Genomic DNA, 21109 nt, shown 5'->3' with positions numbered 1-21109 from the left:
GAAGAGTGGAAAAACATACCAGGTACCCGAGTGCCGAGAGGTTTGTGAGGTGTGTCAACATTGTGTAATTACAGGTTCCTTATTACCTGTGCTGGAAACCTTATCAGGCAAGCACAGGTCTCTTCAGGTGCTCTGAAAAGACCCAGCGTGCACCCTGGTAGTATACGGCCACGCGACGCTATTTTCACTGTAGACACGGGGTTTACGGGATGCTTTGATCGGTTGTTTGCATCCAGTTGTTGTTTTTAACAGAATAAGAATCTATCACAGCCTGCAGCAGAGAAGTGAACGGGAACGCTGGTGGCTGTGATTTCTGAAGGCCTGGTGCGTAGGAAAAGACCATCAGTTGCTTTTGAATCGGCTTCTGAATCGATGATCCATCGAGGACGCAGGCACGTGGACGGTAGTCTCACCGGGGTGGCCGATGCGTGGTACGTGGAGAGGAGCGCTCTGCGGGCGTTGCCGTTTCCCAGAAACGCCTGGTCAGAGCTGTGGTCGCCCCGGCACGTGGCTGCCCCGCAGTCGTGCCCGGACGAGCGGGGAGCTGCTCGCCCCCGTGGGCTTTTGGGGCGTGCGCGGGCTGAGGGCAGGGGAGACCCGCCTGGCCCGAAAGCACCTTTGCTCTTCCGAGGCGTGGCGTAGAGGTCGTCCTCAGTATTCCGAAGTGCGCTCAACCTCCAGCTTGAACAAGAAGGCAGTAGAGGAGGAGGCAGAGCCGTCTCATTCAAATTTTGGCTTAGATTAAAGAACTGTAACTGTACTTCAGTAACATTTGCTAAACTTGCAATTTCCAGGAATTTTCATTTCTGACAAACATATTTGGCACGAACAATATAGGTATTTCTAAATAGTGGTTTTTTGAAAGTACCTATCCTACACAGCCATGTTAAAATGAGCTGGGCTTGTCCAAATTGTCACACAACGTGCAGTGGTGAAGCACGTGTTCCCAGATAAATGCAATTTAATTTCATTTCCGCAGTGAGTGTTGATGTATAGAAGTTTCTGTTGTGCCCTGTGTTTGTGCCAGGTGGTGTTTATAAAAAAGCCACCTCCCCGTGACTTTAGCTGCAGCCCTGGCACGGAGCACGGCTCCGTGACCCGAGGCTGGGTCTCCTCTTGCAGTCGGAGGAGCAGAGCGAGCGCTGGCTGGGGACCTGGGCACCGTCCCTGCCTGCCTCAGCCATTGCAAACTGCCACATGTTCGCCACTCCGCCTACCTGTATTAGCTAAATTAAGTGTTACGGGGAAGTGGCACGTTCTGCAGCCAACCTCCAGCACCCTCAGTTAAAAGGGGGGTGAGCCTGCATCTTCTCTCCTGGTTCCCGTTACTCTGCCTTGACGAACGAGACGGGCGCCTGCCCCGCCAAGCCTGTCTGTCGCCTGTGCTGTCCTTTTCGCTCTGTGCTCCCAGCCCCACCGCAGCACTTCCCCCTGCCCGTCCCCAGCGATGCTCCTGCCGAGGCGGCGGCCGACCTCGCGCCCGTGCTGCGGGGACCGCGGGCAGGGCTGTGCCAGCCGCTCCCGGGCGGGGCGGGGGTGTGGTGGGGCAGGTACCTGCCACTGGTCCCAAACCTGCCCACCTCTTCTGTCCATTTTTTTTTAATCTCATAGTGGGAATTCCCAGAGCTCTTTGAAAGCGCAGTCTTTCACTGGCACTCTGCTTTCCCCTTCCTCTTGCGCTTTGTCCAAGTGTACTTTTTGGCTGGAGCCTTGGGTCATTTTTCTTCTGAGCACTCACTTGCCACGTACAGGAGCTCCTTAGCACTGCAGGGCTATTGGGTAGGTGGAGAGGAGAAGGGAAGTGAACCATATCTTCTCAGTTCTTAGTATTCCCTTCTAAAAAGGAAGGAAATTGCTTTCAAAAGCGGTTTTAGTTAGCCATGCAGTGGCCGTGTTTGCAGACAACCCCAAAGCTTTGCTCTGCTATGCTTTCCGTGGCAGTGACCCCCTGGAGAAGGCTCGATCCCTGCCGGTCAGGATGAGACTGTGTGCTCTTCCCTGCGCGGTCAGGAGCAGGGATGAGCCTGGGAAGACCGCAACCCTGAGACGGAGCGGTCTGCCCAAGAACCGGGGACACCCACCCCAGCGGTGCCCTGCCTGTGGCTGAAACATCCCTTGCTCCTGGGCATGACCTTCCCCAGTGAAGGGACCGTCCCGGCCAGAGCGTGGTGCAGCGCCGCTGTCACCCACTGTCACCTGGGCTTCTGCTGCAACCCCTGGGGCTCCTCTCCCGCCTGAGGAAGCCTTGCCCTCAAGTACACAAGCTGTACAAAGGGCTAACCTAGCAGAGGACAGCTTTTTTAGATACACTTAATACATCGGAACTTAGCTCCAGTTTGTTTGTCCCCGGCGAGGGGGAAGCAGTGGATCGGTGCTGCGAGGACGCACGGTGCCGCTGGGAGCCAGTCACCCAGTGCAGCAGCGCCGGTACTGCCAGTGTTTTCCAGACGCTGCACGCAATCCAAGTCCTGCATGCGTGGCCTGGTTTTGCTGGGACTGGATGGAGCAATTAGATGCCAGCGTACGTGCGCACGTTGCAGATGCGTGGCCATCTGCTCGGGGCACGGCAGCAGCTGGCTGGGTACCTGCAGCTGATTCTGAGCAAGCTGCTGTTAACAGGTGAATAAAGCACTTTTGGCTTGTTTACTAGGGGTGATTAATAAGCCCCCTCAAATGCTGGGATTTTATTTTTCCTGCAAAGTAGGCCTAGCGACTGTACATGCAGCCCTGCAGCCTGCATACAGAGTGAAACGTTTTTTCTGTAGCAGGCTGAAAAGAGCTACACTTCTTATATGAGCCAGGAAAGAAAGACTGATCCTTTTGTCTTCAGTCATTAATGTGTATTGACAGGTCACACAACAGCAGCAGCTTTTTGGCTTGAAACCTCACTTGAAGCATGCTTATGCACAGCAATAAAAGGTAAGTGGAAGTATATGAAAGCTTACATTGCACAGCGCAGGATTTTCTAAGTCTCCCCTGGATACAAACCTGCCCTGCAGCAGTGGAAATCCCAGGCGGGGAGCGTCTCACGTGTGTCGGCCGCACAGCCACCCGGTCACCTTCAGCCCAAAACACAGCTGAGATTGCGCTCCTGCTCGGTTTTATGCGAGAAAACTGCAGCACGCTCGCTTTCTCGTGCAACTATCGGCATTTCCAGCCAGGACACCCAGGCTGGGCATGCCCTGCCTCAAGAAATTGAAACTTAATCTTTTATGGAGGGCCCTGGGGCTTCTGGGCAGTGGAAGACAGCGGTCCACAGGTAAAGCCACGCATAAAAACACCACTGTATAGTTTGAAACCAAGAAATGATTTTTGTGCTGATATAAACTGGTTCAGGTGTGTTAGTTGCAGTCTAGCAGAGTCGTTTTGCATGAGCAGCATTTATTCTCAAACTTAAAAACATCATAATATTACATAGCAATGATGAATAAACTATCAAGCTTTGAAGTGCTAAAATGTGTTACTCTGTGAAAACTAAGTGCTCTTCTTTAGCGCTCTGCTTTAATATAATTAAAATAAGCTGTTTTAATGGGTTTGCTAACTACAGGATGCCACTGGGCTGCTGCATCTGCTGCGTTGATCTCTGAGCGTAACAGGAGAGATGGTGGTTGAAGAAGACTGGGTGTAATCGGGACACGTGCCAGCAGGCTTTGCCCTCCTGACACCTCTGGGGATCTCTCAAGGCGCGGGATGAAGAGCAGCACCCTCTCGCTCCTCACGCCTCCGAGAAGCAGCGCCGGGCTCTCCACCTCGACGGCCGCTGCAGCCCGCCCGTCGTGCAAAGGCGAGTGCTTTGCACGGTGCTGTGTGCCCCGCGGCTCGCCGTGCCATCTGCGGGTTGCCCAAAGGGGACCATTGCACCCCAAATTCTTTCCGGGGCTCCCCACGGCGCGCGGCAGAGCTGCGGCCACCCCGGCCGGTTTCCAAACAGGGCTCCGCAAAGGGGAAGTGTTTGTTTGCGCTCTCCTTGGCTCAGCACGCATTCTGCAGTGCCTTCCTCCCACGAAAGCTGCCCCTGTGTCCCGCTCGGCCAAACAAATCGCTCCTTTGCCTTGACTCATTAATGATTGAATCGTATGCAAACTAGGTTAAATGGTGAGCCGGTGCTGCGCTCCGGGGATCCCGACGTTCTCGCCACGGCACGGCCCGGAGTGCTGATGCAGAGGCAGCGCCCAGACCTGGCGATGGTAAGGTGTCCTTGTCCCCCGAGAGCTGGCTTCTCGAGGAGACGCCGCTAGTCCTCTAGCGAGGCCGTTTCTGAACAAAGCCTTTAATTGTTTTACCCTGACTGCTTATTTTAAAATTGATTAATCGGTCTTTTTCTAATAATTGCCTAAATCAATGTATCTGTCAATACGGTAATTTTTAAATTATTGTTTGTATTTAAAGTGCTAATGTTAGTGCAGTGTTTTCTAGAATTAAAATCTCTCTGAAGCGTTGCGTTTCTTCTCAAGAGCCTGAACAGCCAGTGTTGGGCTCGGTGCTGCACGTGAGGTTATTCTGACCAGAGCGAGCATCCATGGCTATATAATTTGTCTCCTGCAGCACACAGTATAAGTGTAGATATTCGCTGGATGTAACTTTATGAAGTTTTGTATATGCTGTACTTTATTCTGTCTCATGATCTACCTTTAAAATAAAATACGGTGCTTTGAGAGCAGGGACCTATTAACAAACTCTAGACACCAAAACAATTTTTAAAATACTCAAAACAATTAAGTGATTTGTGGAGACTGTCTTTAGCAGATTTTGTAGCAGTCACATTGCTGCTCGTTCAGAGCTTAGACTTAGCTTGACTTCAGTTTTAATCTAGATCCCATTTTTCTAACACTTTGGTTTCCCCTGCTTTCTACTTGTTTTGCTAATATTTTAACCAAAGGCTCTTGCTAAAAGCTTGCTTTATCTTGCAGTTCCCGGGCGGGTGGGTGCGGGCGTCTCTGCCTGGGGAGGGAGAGGAGTGAGCACTCGAGAGCCCACTCTATTTCTTTCCCTGTAGCATGAAAGCATTTTTTTAACCAGCCTTTAGAAAGAAAGCAAAACTTGTCCTCGGGCAAACTCACAGTTGGTGCAGCTTCCTAGAAAGCTTTGGTACTTCAGGAATACCGATGTGCTACTTACTTCCAAGCCGAAAGGAGAAGCGGTTTGTCTGGAGCCAAAGCGAAGATGAAATAGCAGCGTAGGAGGGGTGGCAGCGGTGCTGGCAACCCTGCCGGGAGCTCTCCTGGCTGCACGCAAACAGCCACGCGTTTGCCGGCCCGGTGCTCAGCGTCATCCCGGCAGGGAACGGCTTCTCCTCCGTCTGCTCCGTGGGGCTGGGCTTGGGGCACTGCGTGATAGACGGGGTGAGGGCTTAGCAGAAGCTATGAGCTGTTGTTACCTTGCTATTAAAATAGTCTAAAATACACGCTCATATACTAAAATATTCTAAAATGCATACTCCTTATACACAATTCAAGGGGATACTGTGATTGAATAAATCATATGCAGTGTTCTCAGTTCATAGGAAGTTTGCGAATCTGGCTTTGAAGGTTTTATCCTGATCTTGGCTCTGCTGTCCCCTTAACTACAGTCCCTTTCATACCAGTGAGGACTCCGTTGTAACTGAACCTTCCCTTCTTGAAAGGGCTTTTTGTAGAAAACAGAAGAGACGTGTAAAACCTCAGGAGCAGCAATGCCCTGTGCCTGCAGGAATGGCTCAGAAGCCCTCCGGCACGCCTGCCGTGGCGCGCAGGATACGCGCTTCATCCTCACGGGGCTTTCCGTGCAATTCTGGTACCGAGTGACCAGCAAAACCGTACAAAGTGCACGATGAATGGTTCGATTAATTTAATAAACACGTTCTCTCCTGACTTCTTAATGAATTCCGAGTAATGCTGGCAGAGCATGGCCATATTGCTGCTAATGAGTTAATTCTTTATCAATCGTGCCAGCGGACTTCTGCTTTAGCGATGAGTGAGGAGATCATGGGACAGTGGTTGGGTAACAGGGAGGCAAATGACTTCCAGCTAAGGGCTGTGACAAAGTGGTGACAGGCGAGTTTGACTTTCCCAGCCTCTGGTACTGCCTGGGCTTGGCCGAGTGGCAGCTGGCACGTTATGGCAGATGCCTTCAGGTGATGCTCTTAGCTCAAACTCCTCACACAGGTTTTTGCTCACACAAGTTTTCGTCTTGCTCGGTAACTCTGGTCAATAGCTAAAAGTAGAAATCTTGTGTGTATCTTCAAGTTCAAGGCTCTATTTACCATATAAGCTGTAAGGAAATAGCATGCTATATTCACCTATTACAGCAACAATACATAAATAGCCATGCAATGATATTTTACAAATTTTTGGTGTGTTTTTTTTTTTCTTTTGACTTTCCAGGCTGCGAACGGGACAGATGGCTGTTCGCTGATGAACAGAGTCCTAGAAAGGTATTATCTTTCCTCCATGTACAGCCTTGAGTTCATTTTTGGCTTCACTGGAAACACCATTGCTGTGTTTGGCTATATTTTCTGCCTGAAAAACTGGAGCAGTGGAAACATCTACCTGTTCAATTTATCATTATCAGATTTGTTATTTCTGTGCACTCTTCCAATACTCGTGAACAGCTACTCCAGAGATCAATGGGCAAAGGGGAGCATCTTGTGCCACAGCAACAGATTCCTGTTGCATGCAAACCTGTACAGCAGCATCCTTTTCCTCACCGCTATCAGTATTGACCGATACATGGTCATAAAACATCCTTTCAGAGAACACTTTCTACAGAAGAGGAAAACGGCCCTTATCGTGTCTGTTGCCATATGGATCGGGGTCATCCTGGAACTGCTGCCTTTGATGTATTTCCTGGAGCCTGTAACGCCTACCAATAATTACAAGTGTCTCGATTATGCAAGCTCTGGAGACCCCGCTAAAAGCCTCATCTATAGCATGTTCCTGACTGTCTTTGGGTTCCTTATCCCTCTTGTGATGATGTGGTGCTTCTATGTGAAGATGGTTCTTTTTCTTAAAAACAGGAGCGAGCAACTTGGTTCCCCTCTGACACTTGAAAAACCTTGTACTTTAGTAGTCCTCACAGTGGTTATCTTCTCATTGCTCTTTACTCCCTACCACATAATGCGCAATATCCGACTTGTTTCCCGAATACCAGCCTTGAACGTATCTCAGTACACGCAGGACATCATCCAAATCCTTTACATCATCACGAGACCCATCGCATTCTTAAATAGTGCCATTAATCCTGTTTTTTATTTCTTAATGGGTGACCACTTCAGAGAGCTGCTGATGGCAAAAATAAGGCAGCTCTTGAGCAGGCTGACGACCACCAGCAAATGAACGAATAAGGAGACCTCTCGTAGTGGGAGACGGGAGGAAAACCTCTGAGGGAGAGCATTCACCAATGTACAGTGCCGTTTTTTTAGATAGCTTTATTTGTGCTGTAGAATATGCGTGAGCCGATTGTGTTCCTCTAAATGCACTTGTTCCCTTATTGTACAGGAGACCTCCTTTTGCTAATCTGATTCCAGCAAACCAGACGTGATGCTCGCTCACAACAGTACAGCGGGGAACCGTGCTCTCGTAGCAGGATACACCGTGGCCTCTTAACATTGTAAATTAAAGCTCATCATGGTAGTTCTTAGAGGGAAAATATGCTGCTCTCAGATGGCTTGCTGAGCCATAACTTGATGCTGGACTGGACCTAGGCTTGGATAAAATGTGCCAGGGGCACTAATTCACCTGGTCAACACAATCGGGGGATCAGGGTTGGGTCGTCTTTGTAGAAGTGTTTGCAAACTCTGCATCTCCTGGGAGGTTTACCTTTCAGAGTCAATAACTGGGACAATTTACATCTCCAGCTGATTTGGCGAGGGCTGGCATTGCGGGTGTGGCAAAAAAGGAGGGTATGCAAATGGCTGGGTGGACGTTTTGGTGGCATTGCCGGAAGGGCGGCAGCGGCTAGGCTGCTGGTTTTGTGAGGAGTGCAGGAAGCCGTAACGTTTGGTTGCTGGTCTTAAAGCATTTCGTGGAAGCACCGAGACAGCAAAGATGTGTGCGTGTGCGCAGACAGGTTCTTTCACACGTTGATGTTAAAGCTGGATTCAGCTTGCAGAAGCAAAAATAAGAAAATCTATTGTTTTAGTTCTTAACTGAAATTTGCCTTTGTACATCACTGGGACAGCTATGCAAGCCCATACTGGTGTTTTCGCAGTCATTTTTCAAAGTATAGATTTACTTAACTTTAATGTAATTATCTGTAAGTGCGAGCAGAATGTATAGCTTGAAGCAGAATTTGGACCTCACAGTTAGAACTCCATTAACAGTTCTGGTAATGAAACAGGAGCTAACGAGGAGCCAGTTCTCTGCCTACCATCCCTGCAGAATTGTTGCAGCAGCAGAAGTTACTCTCCAATTGACGGACCTGACTTCAAATATAAAGGGTGAAGAGATCGATGAAGTAATATGCTTGTACGAGCTCGGGCTCGGGAAGGGCCTGCCGAGAGCACCGGACGGAGCGTGGGCAGGGCGCGGGCAGCCCCCTCCTCTGCCTGAGTTCCAGCAGTTCGCAGCGAAGCACGCGGCCGCGCTGCCCAGGGGCTCGCCGCTCCCCGCGGCAGGGAGGAAGGACTGCCGCTCCAGCTCATCAGAGACAACTTTAGTTCTGCTTTCTGACGTGTAGTCCATCCGCAATACGCTTAAATGTTGCACTGATAACTGCCTGCCTGATAATAAACTGTGCATCCAGTTAAAACAAAAAGGCTCCTTTGTGTTGAGAATTTTGTTTTATACGCTGTTCTCTGTAACGTCCGTGAAGCCACTCTACCTGCCTTTCTCCCGCTAGCGGTAAGACTCCAGAAGCCGGTGAGAAAAAGACTCATTTGGCTCAATTTGAGGGATAAAGTCGCCGCTTTCCTCTGCGAGAATCTCGCACGGAGACCCGTGCCAACGCTCCCCTGGGGTGCCTGGAGGCCGTGGCTCGTGCTGGGGGCCGCGCCCAGGCGGCCCCGGGGCCCGGCGGGGATCCCCAAGCGCGGGGCGATGCTGCTGCCGCTCCCAGAGGCGCTGCGGGAAGGGTTTTGCTGTCACGTCGCGCCAGTCTCTGCCGCACCGCTTCCCGACAGGTTTGCGGTGGGAGGGCTGTCCTGTCCTGTCCCCAGCAACGCCTCTGGCACCGCTCTCCGGTGGGGCCAGCGGTGGCTCCCGCGCCGGGAGGGCACGGCTCGGGGGCTGGAAACGGCAGCCGGGCCACGCCGGTGGGGAGAGGGGAGCCCGGGGAGTGCTAACCACGGTTTTGGAGAGAAACGTGCGTAAATCCTTATTTTCTTCTCTCTGTTTGCTGTGTAATAAATCTTTATACATAAGTCACTAAATCACTCTGTCAGTGGTAGAAAAAAGATCCGTCATGTGTGTCATGGCGGCACGGCCTGGGGCAGATAAGGCTGCGTTGAGTTTCCGTTATAAATACCTCCTGTTTTTTAAGGACCGTTGTACGCAGCACCAGGAGGCAATAATTCACCTGGGTGTGACACTGCACATGTTCAGCCCAATACAAACGAAGCTAAGAGCAGAATTTCCAAAAATGAGTCAAATATTCCCTTTGTAAAGTTGGAGTCTAACCCACTAAAGAGGAATTTTCTTCCAGGGAAAGCACTGTCCAGCAATAAAGATTAAGCTGAAACACCTTTAGTAGACTTACCTTTGCCTTTTGCAATGGACGGAACAGGACTTTCCAAAGAAATGTTTACTTTCTAAAACTGTAGCTATTTGGGGCTTTCTTCTATCAGCTCAGTGGCTTCTTTTTCTTGTGAATGGGCTTATGTGGGCCACAAGAGGAGTTGGTGGTTTTTGGTTTTTTAAATATGTACATGATCCCATAGCAGAAGTGGAAAGGCCGTGTACACTCTGCCTGGACGTGCTGTTTGTATTTTTTTTCCTGCATTAGAGATTTGTGGTTGTCAGCTCCCACACCTGACCGTCCCTATTTGCTTTCACTGCTGCCATCCAGCTTGGGCTCGAGAGAGAACGTGAAGAGAGAAATTTTGCATTTTCGACACAAGCCCGCTTTCTGTTTAGCCTGATTTCTTGTGCGTGTCTCGCGTGGGAACCTGCCGAACCAAATGCAACGCCTGTCGCTCCGCAACGCAATTCACTGCACCTTCTGGTCAGCTGGTCGCCTAGCAGAGTTATTCATGAGGTCAGTGTAACAAAGCGGTGAATATTGTTACTGCGGGAACGCCGCACTCGGTTCAGTTTGCGATCCATGCAGCGTTCCTGGGTTTACGTAGGCGGCTCCCTGGCAAGAGGCTCACCGTGGCTCCGGGTGCCCTCGCCCCAGGCCCGTCAGAGGCGATGCCCGTTGTGGGCAGTTTGCCACGCGCCCTTCTTCTTGGTAGTAGTGTTTCTCTTCTGGCGATTGCAGCTATCTCCACGGGGTGCGGAAACATCTTTCTTCACTTTCTGATGTCACGGGGTAGTTCCGTGGTACCAGCCATCCCTTTTTTCCTCCACGTGACGGCCGTACGTGCTGGGCGGTGAGATGGCAGCAGCCCCCAGTCACACAACTGCTGGTTCAGCACCCGCATCTCGGCTGCGGATGGGAAAGCGGAGGGAAGGGGCCGCCAGGTGCTCATTCAGGCCCCGTACCGAAGGCAGAGCAGGAAGGAAGGAGAAGGCAGAAGATAAATAAACCTTCCCTGCTAGCCGCTTTTCAGAAAAAAGCTTGTGCAATACTCGGCTCACGTGGTGCTGGCAGCTCAGCCTCCCCAGCAGCTGCGTGTGCAGACGCGCAGATGAAGACAGGCAGCTTCCCTGGGAGCATCCGCATTGGTAATTTGAAAGGATCTATTTAATTAGGCCTGTATGAATCTGAAATGGTAAGCCACAGCCTACTTTTAATGATACTAGAAAACACATCTCTGCCCCTTCAGAGAGCATGCGGGATGGCCAGGCTTGTTGGGGAGCAGAGCTGACCCTGCCTGACGCTCGCCCCAGCTCGTTCCTGCCCGTGGGTGGGCACGGCATGCTCCGAGGCAGGCACGGGCACGGCATGCTCCGAGGCAGGCGCAGCCACCACAGCCACGGCACAAGGACATGGTCCTGTCACAGCATTATCAAAGCAAGGTCTGGTTTTCCCGTCAGCACACGCTGGCAGCTATTCTGTTACTGCCAGGGAGGTGACTCTGGGCTCTTCATATAAATCAGGAAGAAACTTACAGTTTTGCTTTTGTTTTTTTTTAGCCCAGAAAACAGTCGTGCAGAAGCTCGAGTTCCTTCGACACGTGGAAGGTCTGGGTTAAGATGTCCCCTCAAGGCTGAGTCTGCTGGAAGAGACTGTCTGCTGCGACATCCAGGCGTCACTGCCCTGGTCCTGCCGGGGCCTGGCCCCTCCGCTGCCCTGCCCAGGCTGGGACGAGGCTGGACAAGCCTCCAAGTGACAGGGCCGGAGCCACAGGCCGCATGCCGCTGCCCTCTCCCCACCAGAGATGCATGTGTACAGCACGTGGCATCCCGTGTCTGGGTGATCGATGGCCAGGAGGTATTTTTCTTCATAAACAACATGTACTGACAGTTCTTATGGATTAATATGTTCAATTATTTGTTTTTCTGTCCATTGAGGGGAGCAGGGTCATCTGCTCCTTATTAAGTGCATTGAGTCACGAAGGATACCTGCCTGTGTACACACCGGTGTCGCATTTACCCACACGGCTATTCCCCGTCGGCTTGGTACCCAGCAAGTAATCATCATCTCTAAATATAGGCTCTTTCTGTTAATATATACTATATATCCATCATAAAAAGGGTGCAAAGTTAGGAACTAGTGCCTGTGCATCTGAGAGCCCAGCCCTACTTAACAGAACTCCCATAGATTATATCAACTGTTTTTTGTAATAGTGATGCTATTATCTCTCTAGTATGCGTACTGATCATATCATGGCACATGAAATTTTAAAAGACAGAGGCTAGCTAATTAGAAAATTGGTTATTAATTAATTTAGCTGAAACTCTGAAGGACTGCAATAGCTCTACCTTAAGCAGAAGCAGGCTGGCAGCTGTTAAGCTCAGTTTTGTTTCTATGCAATTAAACTGCCAGAAGAACACTAAAAAATCGCATCAGCCATTCCCCATGAAGCGGCAGGATGAAGCTGCTGACAGGGGCCAGCCCTGCTGCTCCAGCGGGGTCTGAGGGCCACGGGGTGAGCGGGGCCAGGCTCAGCTGGGCGCAGGCTCCGTGCCCCGCGTTTCCCCGCTGGACCCAGGTCCTGCAGCCCGACCCAAAACCTGCTTTCGGTTCCCACAAACAAGCGGGATTTGGAGCCGCAGAACGAGAAACTAGAACTATTTGCATGCCCTGACTAAGCGAACAACACCCTGGGGCTCGCTTCCTTCCCAGAGAGGAGGGCAAGCCCCGGAGCTGGCACCTTCCTTGGCCATGCTCAGCATCCTTCCACGCGCGGCGGGTCTGCCAGGGGTTGGGCTGGGCTCTGCCCTTTCCAGCACCCCCAAGGGCAGACCCGGCTCCGGTACCCTCCTGTCCAGCTGAAAGGCCGTTGTCTCAGCTGTAACAGAATCAGCAGCAGGTAATGTTTGCCTTTACAAACAGTGTGCTGAAACCTCTGAAACCATTTTGAGAGTCAGGATTATACATCCCGATGCTTTCGAAAACTGTCTTTCACAGCACTACCTATTATACAGGCTTGCAGCACCTACAGATCCAGGCACTGTGGAAAACCAACATCTTCTGAGATTTCTCATGGCAGATACCATTTCCCATTTCAAACATTTTTGCCAAAATTCCACACGGGTGACAGTTGGTTTGTGTCTCGTATTGCCATGTTCAGTGTTTCCTTCTTTTTCACGTCTTCGCTGCAGATGCTGTGCTCCAGCAGTTGGATTTGTGGGCCACCTACGATGCAGGAAGGGGAACTTAGATTTTATTGACCATTTATTCTAAGACCAGCTGTTGTTTAATCCCAGGAAATATTTTCTGTTTAATAATACAAAAATACGTGATCTCATAGGATCACAGGATAACTCGGGGTAGAAGGGACCGCAGATCACCTAATCCAAGCTCCTGCTCCAAGCAGGAGGTCAGACCGGTATACCCACAGTAACTGTGAATGGCAAGCCTGACTTCACTCTGCCTCAAGAATTAGACGTACAACAGATATGGACATATAGCCAAAATAAAAATCCATGTTATTTACACAATTAAGTTTTAGAACCAATCTGTTCAGAAGGAAAGAAGACAATGAATTGTAAATATTAAGCAATACAGACTAGTTCCTTCTAGAAGGAAAATTTAGCAAAGGACGTTCATACTGTGTACATCACCAGTGTCAGAAAACATAGGAGTGGGGAAGAGCTGGCAATGATCGTATTAAACTGCAGATATAAAGTAAAGCCACATAGTAAGAAACCTTTTGTACGTGCACCAAAGCCCAGAGCTTTGCCCTTGCTCTTAACTGAGCCAGGTCTAAGAATGAGCCCGTGCCCAGCTCAGACTTGGTCGGTAAAACCCACACCCCAGACCCGAGCTCTTCGTGCTCTCCTGTGGCTGAAAGGCAGCACTGCAGCAGCTTGTGGGGCCATAAAGCAAAGGCAAAGAGAAAAAAGGGAGTTTAATAATCTCTTAGTAACCTACTTCTGAGTCTGGTTTTATCCTGATTATACGATATTGAGTAATATAAAAAATTGATTTGAACCCTTTCGATAATTCGAAATTGTGCCGTGTGCAGCTCCTGCATCGCCCAGCCCAAGGTGAGTGTCGCGGCGGCGGCGGCAGCAGCAGCGTACTCCTCTCCGCTGCCGCCCCCGGTTCCCTTCAGCTCGCTGCTCTGATCTCTAACGCGGCTGCAGCAGACCTGCCCTTTTCTTCTCTTGGACTTCATAAAAGCCATTCTGTTTAGCTGGGGAGCTCCTAGACAGAACCCAGACACCTTGGGTGATCTTAAGACCTGTTGGGCTCTGGTTCCTTTCACCTTCTGAGATAATCCTGGTTTGTCCCTTTGATTTAGTGGCAGTCTCTAAAATCCCCATCTACTTCCATTTCCCCACACTAGTGAAAATTCTGATCATTACACATTTTACTATGGTGCTTCTGGTCTTGCAATTAAAAATAGCAAAAATGTGACAAAAAAGGATCCCTTACAGAAATTATCTCGAAAATGAATAAATAGTCTGTAGCATCCAGCTAGAAAAACATGAAAGGTTCTTCCCAAAGCGGCTAATATTCGAGGACCGTTTTCCTCCCTCCCAAGTTACTCTCCGCAGATGGGCCTGTTTTGCTTTCAAGGGGCAGGTCCCAGGGCCTTTGCATGAACCGGCCGCGTCCCCCTTCCAGGCGAAATGCATAATTCTGTGAAAACCACCCCAAGGTAACAGCGCTGCTCCCCCGCCCCGGGTGCCGTGGCCTTTCCAGCTCTGCGACCCCTCGCAGGCTTTTGGCTTTGCTTTGTGTGTCCCAGGTGACATTAAGATAAAAACCTCGATGTTAAAATTATGTATGTGTGCTCCTCTCTGCCTAATTCTACTCCTGAGTAGTATACAGACAAATTTAAATAAAAAAAAAAAATCCCCAAAGCACAAGCTCTCCTGAGGGCTGTATTTCACCTAGGCTGGGCTAAGTGGGGCTGAGCCGGGGTGCAGGCATGGGGTAAGCGCGATGGGCTGTTGGTGTGGGTCCTCCCGGGGCCGAGCCACGCAATGCCCCGTCACTGCCGTGGCCGTGGCCGTGGCCCAACGCTGACGCCGGCCCGAGCGCCCCGGCCGCTCCCTGTGCCGTCCGGCGCTGGCCACCTCCCGCCCCGCTCGGGATGTGGGCACCAGCACCAGCACGGGCTGGACACGTGTGTGCTGGGCTTCGGTTCGGGTCCAGCTGGGGTTTTTTTGGTTTCATTTTGTTTTGTCTTCCCTCATTTTGGGTGGGGACAGAAAACCCGGCCTCCAGAAGAACAGGAATTCAGCTGTGAGTCAGACCGAAAATAGTCCAAGTATGTTTCAGTGGCGGTAAGCAATCTAAAAATAAATGTTCCTTGTGACGAGCAGTGCTGGGTACGGCAAGGGGTCGAGTCGCAGCACCGGGCGCCCTCAGCTCTCCCCAGTGCAGAGGCGTGCTCCGAGCCCGGCCACTGCTTTTAACCACTGCTTTAACCACTGTTTTTAGGCACCTGACGTGTCATTCTGAAAAAGGGAGAGTTGCCTTCCAGGAGACGCCTGGTTTTCGGGGAAGGAGCTGCGGGAGCAGGACCCGCCTTTAGAGGGAAAGCACAGCTCGGCTCCAAACCCACCTGTCAGAGCAGCGGGCTGAAAAATGCATGAGTGTATTTTTTATTCATGCAAAACCCAAGCAAACCTCAGCTGCTCTGCAGCTCGGAATATGTAAAATGTCCTACAATGTTTTTTCTGACATTTAGAGGGAATTTCCAGGATTTGCCGTTGTGCCCATTGCCTCTTGCCCTGTCCGTGCCCAGGCAGTGCCGCTCCCCGGCACACCTGCACTGGGAGAGGAACCCCGCTCCTTTCCCCGCCAGCTCTCCGGCAGTGCTCTGTGCCAAGGCAGCTTCTGCTCTGCGTTACTGCAATAATTATTTATAAGAATATCTTTCCAGAAGAACAGGATTGCCCACAGGCTGCCGCAGTGGCTGTGGGCCTAGTGCTGTGCCATGCGAAGGCTGGCTGCCTGCAAAGTCAGAAGAAGCCCTGGAAGCTGGAAATGAGCTCCCCGGTCAGCTGCGGTGTACCCGCGCCGCGCGTGTGCCAGCTCCCGGCTGCGCCCGCCGGCCAGGCTCCCTTTGCTGGTGCTGCCCAGAGAGGTGGTGGGGTCACCGTCCCCGGAGGGGTTCAAAACACGTGTAGACGTGGCACTTGGGGACGTGGTTTAGTAGGCACGGCGGTGTTGGGCTGACGGGTGGACTAGATGATCCTCGAGGTCTTTCCCAACCTTAATGATTCTGTGATTCTGGGCTGGCACCCTTCTGCGTGAAGTCACACCAGGGTATTCCCGACAGTGGGGCTGGTACAGCTGGGCAACTTCAGATCTTTTAACTGATGTTGATAGTGATGGAGATTCAGCTGGCTTTTGCTTGTTTTCAATTTGGTTTCCACTTTCTAAAAATATCTAAGCCAAATAATCTTCCTGAAGCCCAGGAGGAACTTAATTCTTTAAGAGAGGCTGTAAGCCAGCCAAATGCACTCCTTTGTTTAAATGTTATCACCTCAGCCGTACCCCGAGGTCTATGGACAGCGTCTGAAGTGTGCAGTAAAAGACACGCTGAAATGCTTGCCTTCCTACCTGTTTGTTCAAAGCAGCTTTATAGCAAGCGATCGGCAACACGGGTCTGTCCTAAATGCATGAGCACCCTGAGGACAGGACAGGACACTGCAGGTGACTGATGTCATGGGCAAGGTGGCTGTTAGACTCATCTTAATTCTTTTTGCTTTTCCGTGTCTTATCTTGATTCTGATCCACATAAGTGGAGCCAGACATTTAACCGCTGCTTTTGACTCACGTTGTCCATTCCTGCACTCTTACTTCACTTCCTGACGTAGTCGCGTAAGAATGGCAGGGTGGGAAGTCTCATGAATAACCTTCCAGTTGAAATAATGAAGTCATTTGATAAATAAAAGCAATTCAGCACCTTGCATGCTGACTTTTGAAATAAATGCTGCGCTCTCAGCTACTGTAAGGCTTGATCTTGCAAATTCTTTTTGCTTCCTGGAGACCTGCTCTGTTTTGGTGAGTGCTGTTGAGCAGCAGACGGCGCGTCCCACCTGCTGCCGGCTCGACTCCTTCTTGCTGAGGGGAAGGACGAAGACCGGGCCTCGCACAGCCCAGCTTCTCAAGCACCTGGAGGCCACACGCCGCAGGTGCTGCTCTGCAACCCACCCGGCCAGGCGCCGGAGCGCCGGGGCAGGGGCTGGGGAGCGCCCCACCGCCTGGGCGAGGGGCCGGGGGTGCCAGCAGCGCCGACGGGCGGAAGAGGGGACGGACCCCCTGCCCCAGGGGCCAGGGGCTCCCCGGCGGGCAGGGCACGGCTGCTCAGCAGGGATTAAATAGGAAGCGATGCTGGCCGCCCCTCTGCATGAGGACCCCCCACCCCACGCTGCCCGCAAGCTGCGGGTGCTGGGCGGGAGCACCCCGAGTGCCGTGCCAAGGGCGCATGAAGAAAGAGCCAGCTGAAAAGGTAAAACGAGATTACAGTTCTCAGATGTCTTTTTCTAACTAAATAATAAACCGCAGCAGAAAATTTTACTGCTGAACGTGGCGTTGCTTGGGAAAGCCTTGTTAGATGATCTGCTGGAGAGACAAAGCTCATAGGAGCATTTTGTGTGTTGTTGGGTTGTGGTGTGAGCCAGCGGATGGCAATATGAGTTGCTGTAGAGAAACAAAGTGACCCAGTTTGGTTTATCTAGCAACGGAAATAGATATTCGGTGTTCATGCGGTAATGTGAAGGGGAACTGGTCTTTGCTAAGATGCTCCTGGAGGAGTGCTGGGCCTCTGCTTGCGTTGCTCCCTGAAAACACTTGATATAACAACAAGATAATCTAGATCTGGCTAATCTCCTGTGTAATTATTTCATATCGACAGAACAGAAACCACTCTTTGATGTTCTCTAATGACACACTTAAACTGTTAGCCTGCTAACTTGAATCATGCTGCCTACTTGTGATGCTGAGAACTGAAAAAGCTAAAGCTAAAAGTGACTGTAATTCTTAGGGACCAGGTCTGAGTTATAGGGGTTGACAATAAAAAACTGCTGAGGTTCAGCAACGAGATCGATTGTGTGCTGATTACTTGGCTGCTTCTGGGATATGGAGAAGCTGAAGTGGCTGTGCAAGTGCAGCTTTCGGGGATGTAAAAGGTGCAATACTCAGTTATGTTTAAGGGCACCTAAAGTACTTTTTTCTTTGAAAATGCTAACCCTTTACAACAGCAGCGAGGATGACTTAAACTTGTAAGATTTTGTTCAGTACGGATTTCTCCACTCAATTTAGGCAGAAAAGAATGTTTAAGTTGAGTACTTGTTGAAGAGCTGGGGCTTTTTTCCCTTGTGCAGAATAAGATGCTGAAATCTGCTGTTTCTTTATGTAGCATTTTATGATAATATTTAATGTAAAGTAAGATTTTAGAGATTTATTCCTTCCAAGATGTAAATGTAACCGTTAAGCCCACTCCTCTGCCAGGCTGTGCGTTTGTCCCGGCGGCTGAGCGGCCCCAGGACGGTGCGGCTGACGGCACCTGGAAACGCAGCCCGTGCCACGGTTCTGCGGGCAGCGGGGGCTGGCCACGCGCAGCCGGGTTCCGGAGCACGCTGAAGTAAATCCAGAAACCGGTGTAGCATGAGCTAGCGTCAGAGAAACTTGTCTGGGGTTTGATGACAATGTGAATTTGACAATACCAAATTTTGATACCTAGATATATTTTCAGAATATTTCAGTGTCATGCCTTCCTTCGCCTCTGTTAGAAGAGTACTTGGCAAAAGAGTGCCCGGGTGGTGCTGGCAGAAGAAAAGGCTTGTGTGCACGGGATGCAAGTCTCAGGTGTAAAACTGAGCTCAAGCGCGTTTTGGCTGCAAATGCTTAAAATGGACCATAAATGCCAAAATCAGTAAATTAAGCATTGACCTATTACTGTATTGGCTCTTCCATGATTTATCATCTGACGTGGATTAAGAACATCCTTGGCTATTGACCTTTCTTTTCCTTTTAGTGATGTGTCATAGATTTATTTTTAAAACGCTGGCTTTTGCGTATTGCAGCATATCTCGGTGAGTACCTGAGAAGACGACGGAGTCACTTGTGTATACACGTCGTGTAACCGCACAGCTTTAAGGACAGCGCTGACCGCTGCAGCAGCGATGCCATTATTGACCCTGTTTGCAGCTCTCAGTGCCAGCCCCAGCTTCCCCGCTCCTTGCTTTCCAGCTGCTTTCATGCCCCCGCACTTGTAGCCGTTGCAGAACAGGCGATGCCCGTGCCAGGGGGTTTGCAAGTCGCTGGGCGTCCTCCCCCCCAGCCCTGGCGACCCCTCTGCAGGCCCGATGGCAGAGCCGAAACGTCTCGCCTGTGCCTGGGAGGGCAGACGCAGAGGTTGTAATAAAAGCTACGGGGAAAGAATATGTCGGTAATAAGAGACTGTCACCTAGGCTGAGTGGCTGGGGCATTGCAGCTTCTTGGGAAGATTCTGTCACGGATACGGGGAACGAGAGGAGAAAGGAGTAGCCATTTCCGTGGATTGACTTTGACTTTGAGGAATCACTTTAAAAAAACCTGTCCTGGGAAACGTTTAAGTTTTTAGAGTGATTCATTTGAGTGGAGGGCGAATGCCGTTCAGCGTGCCCGTAAGCCTAACGCTTGCCTGTTTTCTTCCCTTAGACAGCACTTTCCCCTGAGCCTGACCCCAGGAGCTGCTCCCCTGGGGTGAGGATGTGTTTTGCCGGTGCGGCTCCGGGAACGAGAGCCTTGGGCTGAAGCACGCCGCCAAACACGGTTCCGCTCGGGTGCCATCAGCGATGCCTGCAGCGTGTCAGACCTAAGCTAGCGGGGAAGCGTGCGTTTAGTACCCGTTTGATTTGCTTGCTGTGCGTACCAACCCACACAACTTTCTTTTGAGGTTACTTCAAATGGGAGAAGTCATTGTGGCACACAAACTGGGTTTGTTGGGCTTGTCTGACGCCGAGTCAGGAAGTGGGAAAATTCATCATCATCTTCAATAACCTGCATGTGCAGATGATGCAATTCTAAAGCAAAACGGAGAAATAATATCAGGCTGGAAACTCTTGACTGAAAATACGCTAGTGAACGATATTCCTGTTTGTGTGAGCAGCTGAGATGGAGCAAATCAAACACTTTAAAGGCCGTGGGTTGCTCTGACGGCCGGTGTGTGCTCTTTCCATGTTTCGTCAAGACTACCTTGTGACTTTGAAAACGTGACAGTGACAGTAGCAAAGCAGAGGAGATGCCTGAGCAGATGGCAAGGGCATGGGATAAGGAAAATATACGTCACGTACTGGAAATGCAGATGAGGGTTCAGATCTTTGTTTCGGCGCGTTACAGGACACGCAGAGCATCGCTCCACGGTCCGGGAGCTGTCAGGTAACGTTGGCCTTGACCGGCGTTTCCAGGGCGTTTGTGCCCCACTTCACCTGCTGACACACCTCATCCTTATCCTTCCCCACGACCTTGCAGCTTAGGCTGAATTTGCAAAGACATCTGAAATTTTGAAAGTGAGCAGTTTTTCTGTTATTTGTAGAGGTAACTAAGTGGTGTTTGAATTTGAAAACCTTTAGAAACAGCTGGGGTCAAACAGCACCAGATTTGGTTGGCTTAGTGAGTACTGACATACCTAAGTGTGAAGCACGTTTTGTTTCGATATCATTGAAGGAATTTGCTAATATTCATACCTGAAATTTGGGAACATGCTGTATTTTCAGATCAGCCCTGTGAAGTCTTTTTTTTTTTTTTTGCATTGGAAGTAAACTGTGGATATTCACTGTGCTGTAAATGAAGCAAAAACTGGTATGCCAGCATGCCCCAGAGGAGGGCAGGCCACAATGCCATATTGTAACCGGAGGACTGTAATAAAACATGATTTAAAAACATTTTGTGGCCAATGCGACCTTTAATATCCCCTGTTACGACCAGCAGCATCGCAGGAGAGATGCTTCGGAGTCAGGAAAACGAAGTGACCCACCAAGCATTTGTTACCCAGGTCATTTAACAGCTCCCCGCTCTTGTTATCCCTTCCCTTCTGCTGGTTTAAACACCTGGTGGTAATAATTTGACGCTTTTCATTTTTTCTTCCCTTCAGGCTTTTGCACGTGTGTGTGCGGAGCCCAGCGCTGGCCGGTCCCCAGCCCTGCGCAGCCGTGGAGGGGGCACCCGCACCGGTCCCTGCCTGCGCCCGGTCTGGGGCTGACCCCCAACCCTGCGGGTAGCCTTTGCTACAGCAGGGTTAGGGGAGCCCTGGGGTAACGGCGTGTCCTCGCCTGGGGCGGATCACGCCGGCAGCTCTGGGTTTGGGAGCAGCAACATCAGCCGGCGCTGTCCGAGGAGGGACCGGGGGGCGATGCCCAGGCCGGGCACGGCGGGGGGCTCGGCTGCCGCTGGACACGCACATCTGGCTGCGGGCTGG

General features: G+C 50.8%; 1 protein-coding gene and 1 long non-coding RNA gene across 3 annotated transcripts; both read left to right on the top strand.

The window, feature by feature from the left end:
- The first annotated feature begins 4041 nt into the window (after positions 1-4041).
- On the top strand, positions 4042-8703 carry SUCNR1 (succinate receptor 1). The gene is made up of 2 exons (XM_072868587.1): positions 4042-4187; positions 6363-8703. Exons 1-2 carry the CDS (start codon positions 4077-4079, stop codon positions 7311-7313), a joined length of 1062 nt encoding a protein of 353 aa, XP_072724688.1. The 5' UTR covers positions 4042-4076; the 3' UTR covers positions 7314-8703.
- A 6075-nt stretch (positions 8704-14778) lies between these two features.
- Positions 14779-20599, top strand: LOC140654842 (uncharacterized). Of its 2 annotated transcripts, none has more exons than XR_012043543.1 (4): positions 14779-14981; positions 15139-17158; positions 18686-18743; positions 19351-20599. It is a non-coding gene; the product is annotated as an uncharacterized lncRNA (long non-coding RNA). The 2 variants fall into 2 exon arrangements; XR_012043544.1 differs by having other exon boundaries at positions 18404-18743.
- The last annotated feature ends 510 nt before the right edge of the window (positions 20600-21109 follow it).

Source organism: Ciconia boyciana, chromosome 7, assembly GCF_034638445.1.
Source record: "Ciconia boyciana chromosome 7, ASM3463844v1, whole genome shotgun sequence".
Lineage (NCBI taxonomy): Eukaryota > Metazoa > Chordata > Aves > Ciconiiformes > Ciconiidae > Ciconia > Ciconia boyciana.
This window is presented reverse-complemented; position numbering and strand designations above follow the sequence as displayed.

What these genes read in the sequence shown, in the direction of transcription:
- SUCNR1 (XM_072868587.1), top strand. Translation starts at nt 4,077, where the DNA reads ATGCAAACTAGGTTAAATGGTGAGCCGGTGCTGCGCTCCGGGGATCCC. An exon ending in AGCGCCCAGACCTGGCGATG is followed by an intron (nt 4,188 to 6,362) that starts GTAAGGTGTCCT and finishes TTGACTTTCCAG; the next exon opens with GCTGCGAACGGGACAGATGG.